Genomic DNA, 11,001 nt, shown 5'->3' on the forward strand with positions numbered 1-11,001 from the left:
TATATATATATATATATATATATATATATATATATATATATATATATATATATATATATTTATCAGTTCAATCTCTTTTATGCAGTGGCGAATGAATTGAGCAGCCATAGATTTCGCCTTGTGTCGCACAAAACAAGGTGTCCTTCGTGGGAGAATACAGTCATGCTTCTCATTCCAAAGTCTTAGTGCTTTTTCCTTGAATAAATCATCCACCTCTATTGAATCCTTTTCATTCTCCTACACAGGCCCCACCATTCAGATTGAAAAGAAAAGGACTCTGAATTACTTCAAGCTGGAGAGTTACCTTGCATAGAGGGGAATTAAGGACCATTTGCCAATATTGTGGATCAACTATGCGGGGAAGAAAAGCAGCATTCTTGTGTTACCTGGCTGGGGAATAAAGCCACAATGGACTTCAAACAAGAAACCAGTGCACAATCTGCCGACTGATTTTTTACCTGAGGGACCTTGGACTTTTTTTTGTTTTTTTTTTTTTTTTTTTTTTTTTCCCACAACAAACAGTTTCCAGCAATGACGAGCATAAAAGAGAGCGTCTGAATAGTTGTATTACCCTCCTGGCCTTTGTCGGGAAGAATGCGGGCCATTCATTGTGCGTCAATGGGTGACCCCCAGCTTTATAATTCGTTGGCGTGGAGCCGCGGAGTAAACAGCTGCCTTCGGAGGCTGTTGTTTCTTGAGAGCTGTTTAGGCAAGGTTTATAATTCGGAAAGTTTTCCCGCATATTTTGGGAGCTATAAGCTCCTTCATGCGCCCTTGTCTGTTGAACACTGGTTGAACCCATTGAAACAATGCTGAGAATCGCAGAAATCAACACATCTTCCTGTTGAGGCGACAGAAAATCAGAGGTGGCAATACAAAACATCCAGCCAGTAAAATCAAATAATCTTTCAGAAGAGGCTTCAAAGTGAATATGCAGGTGTGATGTTTGAGTCGGCTGACTAACCCCGGCTTGCTCTTCTAGGTGCCCGCACTCCCCCCCACCTGAGTGACACTCTCTTGAGCTCTGCTCCAGTTTCCAGGCCCTCTAACAGCGAGATAAGACTCTTATCACCGCCAGGAGTGAAGATTTGGCCTCAATCCAAGGGGAACCAACGGAGCAGCAAAACCACTGTCTAGACACTTAAAGTGAACTAAAAGCAACAATGCTCCGTTTGACAGGAAACACTAAAGGGCTGTCGCTGCGGCACGGCAAGTCGTGGAGGCTGTAGTTCAGACAATGTCATTGTGCGAGAGCGCCTCAGCAGATCCCTTCCTTTTTCCCTGGACTACCCCTCTTTTTTCTTTTTCCCCCCCTCATCGCCAGCTAGCATGAAACCTCTGCAGTTCCAGAGGAAGAGACGCTGGAGAGATCTGATAAAGTACAGAACCAATACCTGGTTTATGACACACATGGAGTTATATGAAGATATATATATAGTTGTTTTTTTTTTCCATTTCTCAACAGTTGGGCTCGCTTGAATGGAACACTTTCAATACGTCGACATACAAAGTAATAATTCCACTCAAGCTAATTGCGTTCACGCAACAAACGAAGGACGTTTAGATTAAAAAGTTTCAGGTGAAAACCACAGGTGGTGTCTGTACGTCAGATAGCAGAGGTGAAGATCTGCCTCAGAAACAAAGCTAAACGACGAGATAGCAGCTAGCTAGCTAGTTAGCTAGCAGGCGGTGGCCAGAGCGTGCAGGAACACGAGGCTCTGCGTGTCATCTAACTTAGGAACTCAAGTGGAGGTTTTCCCACATTTGTGGTGTTAAGAGGTAAAACAAAAACCCAGACATGTTCGAGATCTAGAGATTGCTTTAGATGATGACACAAAAATGCAGCAGCCAGAAGCAAAATTCTGCCTTCAACCCTGTGGTCCCGATGTTTCAAGTACTGATCTGCAGGGCTGGTTGTTTCGAACCCGTGTTGCATCTCTTAAGGGAGTAAATATCACAGGGACTGATTAGTGGATGTGATTGCAATCTGGTCTGCATGCTCCACAGAAACTGAATGATAATGTAGAGAAACCGTCAAAATAACAGTGAGCTAAGCATGAGGAATTTTGATTGAGTCGATGGGAAACTTTTTGTTGACATTTTTCTTGTAAGAATGAACTATAAGAAGGGGAATGGAATAATTTGTTTTGGCCGCATGTGACCCCTGCTGGCCACTCGGCTGGATTTCTCTGCTCCTTTTTAACCACTCAAGTGCTGACAAAGTGAAAAGATAACTACAGCAATGTGGGAGTGAAGATTCTCCCTTTGGTGCTGGAAACCTGGGTAACTGGCATTTTACTCTGAGTATTTTACTCTGTAACATCTCAAGTGTTGTAATTTTGGCAGTAATTAGAGGTGAATTGTGTCATCAGCCCATTGTGCTGTGATTAAAGGCATGACTTTACTGTAATAATGATGCTTAAGAGGCTGTGGAAATGTGTGAGTGTGCTACATCACTGATTAAATTAGATCTAAAAGTGGAAAACAAGGCTGCCGAGTGGTTCAGGAAAAATGTTCACAGCAGCCTTTTATTATTAAATAGTATCTTAACACACAGTCTAATTATGTTTATGAGGGATTGTTAACATCACTGGCAACAAGCATACAATAATCACAGTCACTAATGATATCAGTTACAGCTGATGTAAAGGCAGCAGTAAAGCAGATTCACTGAATGTGAACACATCTTCATTAAGATAAAGAGATTTTACACTGCAAAAACACAAAATCTTACCAAGTAATTTTGGTCTAGTTTCTAGAGGAAGTATTTCAATACACTTCAAACAAGACAAAGCTAACTTAGAAGTAACTTTTCAGCAACAAACAAGAGCTTCTTTTAAGTCAATAAGTCCTTAGTATTGATGAAAAATTACTGGTTCCATACACTTATAATATTTTTTTTACAGGTCAAATATTAATTGTTGACTTAAAAGAATATCCTGTATCTTGCTAAAAAGTTTCTTATAAGTTAGCTTTGTCTTGTTTGAAGTGTACTAAGATACTTGCACCAGAAACTAGACCAAAATTACTTGCTAAGATTTTGTGTTTATGATTTTTTTTCTGCATTTGCATCCTTTTGTTAAAGCTACTGTTGGAAGGCAGGTTTAAAATGATTGAAAGGAAGTTATTATACAAAGGTATCAGTCAGTAGAAACCAATGTGAACACAAGACAGAAACCAGTTAGGGAGGCTGACAAGAGCCTGATAGAAGATTCAGCAATTGCCAATAAGTACTAGTTATGGGTAGAACAATCTGGTGAATCCTTCAAATGCCTCAGCTAAGAACTAGAGTTGCAAGATGGATGCATTTTCTTCCAGGAATGAAATCTCAAAATGAAATTCAACTAAAGTCTTTTGAGCAACAATTTATTAAGGTATGTTTGTGACAGAACCAACAAACAATGAAATGTGGTATTTCCAACATCATGCTAGCCTGGTAAAAACCAGCCCCTTGTTCTATGCTGAGCTTCATAGAGACGGTCTGGACCAGGGGTGGCCAAGTCCAGTCCTCGAGAGCCACCATCCTGCAAGCTTCAGATGCATCCCTGCTTCAACACACCTGAATCAAATGACTGGCTCGTTATCAGGCCTCTGTAGAGCTGATCCCGGTCTGTTGGAGTAAGGATACTTCTAAAACTTGCAGGATGGTGGCTCTCGAGGACTGGACTTGGCCACCCCTGGTCTGGACCCTCGGTTATTGAGAAACTATTGCTTGACGGAGGCATAGACTTAAATGTTACCCAATAGTTGACATTTGGCCTTGTCAGCACCAGTTTGTCACAATGAAGTTTACAAAAAATCGCCTGCAACCATCCCCCACTGCGATAGTTTAATGTTTGGAAGCGTGGCCAATATGGCCGGAGCGGCTTTGTTCACTTCTTCCAATGCCATTGCTAGAACTACAGGCAGACTAAAATTCTGAAACAAAAATCATCATCATCATTCACAACGTCTCCTCCTGTTCGCTAATTGGCCCGGTTGAAATTCTACCACAAGAATCCAAGTTAATGGGAGACATTCCGGACGGAGCAGCAAAGGGAGATGAGAATCATCAAAGAGGATGAAATTGTGAATAGTTCCAAGTATCAGAACATGAATTTCCTTTTTCAGCATCATAGAAAGTCCAACCATACATCCAAATCTACAAAAGAAGAACTGTACCTGAAGAAAAGAAATGTTTTGAAATGAATCTATCAGGAACTGAACACAACTCTGGCAAAGATCTGATGGTAATTTTTACAGCTTCTTTCATCAGAACTGGTGGAATGCAGTGGACCAGAGATCATCAGCATGATGCTACCACGACCGTACTAGAGTGTTGACAATGTTGGTAATTAGTAAGACCAAAGAGCTCTTTCTGGGAGGGAGGGTAGAAAATAGCCATGAAATTTCTTTACCTTGTCATCCTACATGAATTGTATTTACAACATATTAAGACTCACTCAAGATAACTGAGAATTGAGAATTACCAATGTCTGGTTCATTCTGTCTGACTGAACCATTCTGTCTAGTTCAGTCAGAAATCTTAGTGTGGTAACTACACAGTTAAACATCAAAACTAAATAAAGTCAATATCTGGTTTAAACCACTTCTCACTCCGGTGATTATGATAGTAAATGGCTACATTTACTTTTTACAACTTGCAATCAACATTTTACATAACAGAAGAAAAACACAACTTTTCCACAAAAAAAGTAGTTTGTGTTTAATTGTTTTTGTGTAGTTGCTTTTTTTAAATGGAAGGCTTTCACATATTGTATTTGTTTATGCTTTCTGTGTCACTTTGAACATCTTGATCACTACAAAATGGTATGAACTTAATGGAGGTAATTAATTGAATAAGTCTATTTTATAATATGTTTGGGGTTTTAATGTTCAGAAAGTCGCTGACGGGGCTTAAAAGCAATCTTTATTTGTTAGGTTATTTGTTTTTAGTTGTGAATGTTTTTTTGTTTTTGTTTTTTTTAATAAAAAGGATTTTTATGTTCAATAATTTGTGATGAGTGAAAATCAGTCTCCCATCAAAATACCACTTTTGATACAATAATAATTATGTAACAAACAATAATAATTATGTAACAAAGATGTCCAAATAGTATTTCTCTATGTAGGAGATGGCAGCCAAATTTTTGTGACACATGTAGAGTTTGAGTTGTTCAGTTTTCAGACTTGCTGCACAAATCAAAGAGTAAGAAATCCCAGTCTGCTATCGCCATCTAGTGGATAAAGGTGTGTAACTGTTGCACCACCTGAAAGTGTTTAGTGTAACTTTTACTTTCTTGGCTTTCTTCCTTAAATAAGTGGAAATAAGCTGGAGACAGAGTATAACAATATATGTATATATAACAATTAAAACATCATCACAAATAAGCCAAAAAGCAGACAGGGTGATATATATTTTCATTTGATCTATTTTTTAAAAATAAAATATTTAAAACAATTTAAAGGAACACCATATTAGCTATAGCTACAGCTTACAGGGTACTGCCCCAGGAGTTATAACTTTTTTTTTTTTTTTTTTTAACTTCACAGATTTAATCCTGAAACTTTCAGAAAAGTGCCTGGAAAGTTCCAAGAAAATTCCAGAAAGTAACATCTAAATTCACAGAAAGTACTCCCAGGTACATAAGGCAACTACCTCGTCTTTCTGAGATCAGGTTTGCCAGTCAGCTGGAGGGTTGGGTGACAAGAAGCTCAACTTTTCACTCATCTGAGAAAAAGGTCAGTTCCATCTGAATTCCCAGTAGAGTTAGAAATTTTCAACTTTTGGAGCTCATAAATTTCCCTATTTTTCTATAGAAAATGTCTGAGGCTAATTTAGAAATTTACTCATTTTTTTCTCTCTACAATGTCTTAAAAATATGCCGTAGTAGTAGTAAAAAGGTTAATAGAGGAATGCTGTTGCGGCGGCGCGTTGAAAGCAGACTGTCGGAAAGAGCGTGAGCCTCTTAAAGCGACAAAGGTGCAATTCTGAGACGTTAAACTGCAAAGTCACGTTTCTTGTAAGTCGTGTTTGATATGTACAACATTTTTATAACAACAGAAAGTCACAATTACTCTGTTGTGTTATATTAAATTGCACTACCTGGCGGGAAAATTCATATTACATAGCTTTGTTTATGTAAGCACCATCTAACCAACTGGTGCAGCGTTACTAATAGATAGCTGTGTGGAATTATGTCTTTGAAAGTCCTTGTCTCTTAAAAATAAGGGGTAGGTTCAAGGCAGTAGTGTTCCTTTTTTTTTTAAGAATTGTGATGTCAAATTTTCTTAAAAAAAAAAAAAAACATTAGACTACACCTGTGTGTGTAAACAGAAACTAGAATATTTCATAACACTGTTCCATCTGTACCTAACCCCAATAACAGTGTTTTTTTTTTGGGGGGGGGGGTTGCCTTTAATTTTCATCTGGTAAGGTTCAAAGGCTCTAAGGATGCAAACACATTTCTAATACTGAGAAAAAAAATCTTATCTAAAAACAAAATTTAAAAATATACATACAGCTTGTATAAAGGAATCTGTCTTCTGGTCATGTACCAATCCTCTAAAAAAAAAAAAAGGATAATCTCATACAGTACGTACTGAATTTGAAGTTTGCTGTTGGTGTGGAAGTAAAAGACAGAAAGAGGAGATATGAGAAAGTAAGGGAGAGACGATAAGAAGCCACTCGACTCTTTCATGTTGCGAGATGCAGGAGCAGATCGGCAGCAGAAGGCGAGTAACACGGCGACAAAAAAATAAAAAATAAAAAAAAACGCCCAGAGACACGAATCCAACTCTCAAATGTTTCTTTCTCTTTTCAGATTCAGAACTGCCTTGGCTTTCAAGGCAATCTCAGTGGGCAGGGGGAATCCTGAGGCCACCTAGATGGCTCTCCAAACACTTAGCAGAGACACTTTCTCTTAAATCACCTGCTATCTTAATCTGACAGCCCGACTCGATTACAAGGCAGAAAAATTGCTTTCCTTGCCACCAGCAGTCGTTGGGAAATTATCTTAATTGTGTCGTGATTATGCCTCAGAGCTCCGGTGAGAGCTTTTCCGGTGCTCCGTTCAAACACAGGAGCACTTTGGAAGTGTTGAAAATGCACCTCTGTCAGCTCTCAGGAGGAGAAGGGATGGGAGGAAAAAATAGAGTAATCTGCTCTCGGTTCATAATTTTGACCAAAATGGACCACGAACATGAAAGGAGGAGGAGGATTTTAACAGAAAGGCTGCTTGTAGAAATAAAATCAACCTCATTTCTGCATCCAAATTTAAGAAAGGAGAAGTCAACTGTTCCCACATTTTGACACGGTCCAAATACAAACTTCTATTTGGGAATTTATGTGAGAAACTAATAATAGATTAGCAAAAAAATAAAAAATAAAAATAATAAAAAAAATCAATTCAAATTTGACCCAAAGGAAAATTAAATGCAAACTCATTTCATCAAGTACCTCAATGTGGATGGTGATGCTGTTACCATGAAACCTTCTCAGCTCCTCTGGGGTCGTAGTTCAGGTGTGATTGGAGCATTTCAGATGTTAATTAGCTGCTTCCATTTGTAAAAACAATATCTCGTTACCACGACATATTGTGGCAACGAGAAAACAATAAAAAACAAAAACAACAAAAAAAACTTCCAGTTGCCCGGCATCCAAAACCAGGCGCAATAATTGTCGTGTTCGGCTCCATTTTACAGAAACGAACTATGCAAACTGCATCTCCCAGCATTCATTGTGCTGGAGAAATAACGCAGAATATCTGTGTGTCTTTGAAGTCAGGAAAAGGACGTTTAGAAAAAGAGTAACTAGATATCCATCTCTCGTTTAAAGATCAACGTGCAAAATCCTCTGACGTCTGCTGAAGCGGCCTCTCCATCCGTTGACGTAAGGTGCCTTTTTGGTTTTAAACCAACTAGTGCTGGACGGTATGACTAAAAATTTGTATCACGTTTTTTAAAGATTCTGGCGGTTTCACAGTTTATCACGATAAATGTATATTTGACTTATTTTTTTCCGGACTGCTTTTATATACGTTTGTAGCCTATTTTACTCGCAGGAGTACAAGGCAAATAATAAGCTGCAGCAAAAGTATCAATTACTTTGTCTCAACACAATACATGAACGAGTCAATATGAAATTGTAGAGATGTAGAATGTAAACTATTTTTTTTGTGCAAAACGCAACATAAAAATTGCCAATTTTAGCACTTCTTTTCAAAAAGAAAATTATTTTATAATATCCACAATATCACCTAAAATACTCAGGGTTTAAGTATTCAAGTGTTGCAAGTATGTATTGGAAGACATGTCATCTTTGAAGCCAAGTTATTAAAGTATCATCGTCACATTCCAAGCTTGTACTGTTTCTGATTTCCATAAACAATTCACAATAAAACAAACCGTAAGAATATCCTTCGATGTGAACAGCTTTATAAATGCAATATTACGAACGTTATTCATTAACGTGTTGCCAATTTGGTTAATGTATTTTCGGTCCGGTAAGACATACCTCGAATCCAGCGTTTTAATCAATCTTGACAGTCAGTAGCAGTTCCACGTCCTTTAATTGGTTGATTGATACTGTATTCGTAAAGTCACGCCATCGTGTGCTTTTCCGGCTATATACCGTGCGTCAGACTTTTTAAAACCAATATACTTCCGAATTACACACACAACTCCTCGATCGGGCACACGCGTTTACTTTTCCATCACCCGTCTCTTTCTTCATCAGCCATGTTTTTTATTCGTCATTCCACCTCGATTAGCTGTTCAACAGGCCGTTTTCCTACCTTGCTGAGTCAAGCAGCGCTCTCCAGCGCTTCTAGTGGCGAACAATATTATATAAACAGTTGAATCGTTAAATCAGTTCTCGGGGATTAATTCATACCGGATACCGCTGCATTGCAAAGAATCCATCAGATAGGACTTCAGCTCATCTGCCGCATCAGAACGAGTTTTTCCATTTCATCGTTTTTGCTGAACTTCTGGACATCGCTTTGAGCCGAGCAATGGAGATCATCGCATAGCTAGAAATCATTCTGTTGTCTGGGCTGAAATAGTTAAAATTAGTTATTATGCTTAATGTTTTACTGAATAGAATCTTTGTTCAATATATGATCAAAATGTGCACCCAGATGTCATTTAATTTTTTTACAGTGACCTTCCACAATTTTCTATTTTCAGATATACTCGAACTGCTAAATTCTCAAAAATCCATCTTATCCAATCACCTTTATGTTGGTCAATCAAAATACATTCATTTGTGATGGACCCAAAAATGAAACCAGAGATAAAAAATGTTTTCAATTTTTTTATTGGCTTTTGGACAATTTTTTCCAGTGTCGCCCATAACCGTTCACTTCATGGTATTTGCATAATCTTTCGTTCAATACTAGGAGGATATAAACCAAGGTAGGTAGATGCTAGACATTTACTTAGCAGCTAGTAGGCTAAACTTACAAGCCAAGTAAAACACACAACTGGGAAGAAAATGTTTTTGAAAGAATGAGGAAACACCTTGCAGTTGTCTACTGAAAGCAACTCATCTCTACCTGGTTTGTATCTTTCTAGTTGTAAGGCTGAAATAAAAATAAAAAAAAAAATAAAAAAAAAGGGAGGGACCATTGCTATATAACAGAGGGGATCTGCATAGCAACTGGAAGACAAAGGGACTGGACACTGACCCATTACAGAGGGCGAAGAAAGCAGGACGCCGTTAAAGTTGGCACAAGATGGTCGACTTCCATAGAGTGATCTACTTTATAATGTAACGAATCTATTTAAAACAGTTAGTGTGAGGTTTTGATGCTGTGGAGCTCTAGCCTAGTGTTGTACAAAGTTTAGGTGTGGCATGATCTCCAAGCATCTGGCAGTTCGAGTTGGTGCCATTCTGTGGTGGCTGAAAGCCAGCCAACACCCTCCCCCCCTTTCCCTCCCCAACACCTTCCATCACAGCTCACCAATTCATAAGGCTACAAGGTGGGAGCCGAAGTTTGATCGTTCGCACAGCAGCACAGGTACGAGCACATGGAAGGACATGATTGGACGATCACTATAGTGTGCTTGGAAATGGATGACTACGTCATTTTCACTGGGCTACATGGATGAAGCAGGAAGGGGCATGGGAACCTTCTACGACTGACGTTCAAGTTTGAACACAAATCAGTACCTCCCCACACCCCTGTGTTCCTGCAAAAGGCAACTAAGATCAGGGCAGCTCACGTAAAAAGTAGTGATGCCTTCGTCATCACGATTTGGTAGAACAGTTCAAACCACAATGAGGCGTCTGGTCTAAAACATTTAAAACATCGGTGTAGACGTGACGGCGACCCGGCCGGAACATTTAGGCTCGAGACGGTACGAGTGAACGCAGACACGAAGCTCACGATTGATTACAGTATCTGAAAGCTCTTGTTGTGGACTGGTGACCGAGATGCAGGATGATATTCTGAGAACTAAAGACTTTGAGGGTCAGCGGTCAGTCCAGGTCCAGAGGTTTTTTAGGGGGATAGGGGGACATTGCAGATGGAGTTGGTGGAGGGGAAGATTTGACTAGTTGCGTTTAAAAGCCAATGGCTTAAAAGCGTTTGGGTCCCCAGGGTGACGCCTTCGCTTGGACCGGAGCGCCAAAGCTTGGGAAGTCTTCTGAGCTGCTCATGTCAGGAGCCTGAAAGGAAAAGGAGCAAATGGATTCAGAAAAACTAGTAAGGAGGAGTGGAATAGCAGCTGGTTGGGTAAGTCTCACCTTCTCGTTGCCGGTGGCCCAGGGAGCCTCTCTAACCACGAAACCTTTGGAATGGCCACGCTGCTCGTCTGCAGCAGCAACGCTGCCACCAGGTGGCCTCATGTATGCCATCTTCGCCTAATTTTCCACAACATCCGACAACTGAAAATTAACAAGAAAAAAAAAAAAAAAATCAGCAAAAATTTGGCATTTGATGACTGGACAAAAAAAAAAAAAAAAAAAACAAATTAAGAGGACCCTAAACATTCCTTTCCCAGGTACAGGAACTGATC

At 39.3% G+C, this 11,001-nt stretch overlaps 1 protein-coding gene across 2 annotated transcripts in view; it reads right to left on the reverse strand.

Annotated features, from left to right (window-relative positions):
- Positions 1–9,282: 9,282 nt before the first annotated feature.
- The window catches only part of hdlbpa (high density lipoprotein binding protein a), a 22,281-nt gene continuing 20,562 nt past the window's right edge, over positions 9,283–11,001 (reverse strand). For both annotated transcript variants that reach the window (XM_015056121.1, XM_015056120.1), the window contains exons 27-28: positions 10,730–10,870; positions 9,283–10,651 (exon numbers count right to left, since the gene is read on the reverse strand). In XM_015056121.1, the coding sequence (XP_014911607.1) occupies positions 10,847–10,870 (24 nt within the window). In that variant the 3' untranslated portion in view covers positions 9,283–10,651; positions 10,730–10,846. The remainder of the gene's footprint in view (positions 10,652–10,729; positions 10,871–11,001) is intronic.

This window comes from Poecilia latipinna, unplaced genomic scaffold (genome assembly GCF_001443285.1).
Source record: "Poecilia latipinna isolate Pla-1442-1.1 unplaced genomic scaffold, P_latipinna-1.0 Scaffold1356, whole genome shotgun sequence".
In the NCBI taxonomy this organism is placed as follows: Eukaryota; Metazoa; Chordata; class Actinopteri; order Cyprinodontiformes; family Poeciliidae; genus Poecilia; species Poecilia latipinna.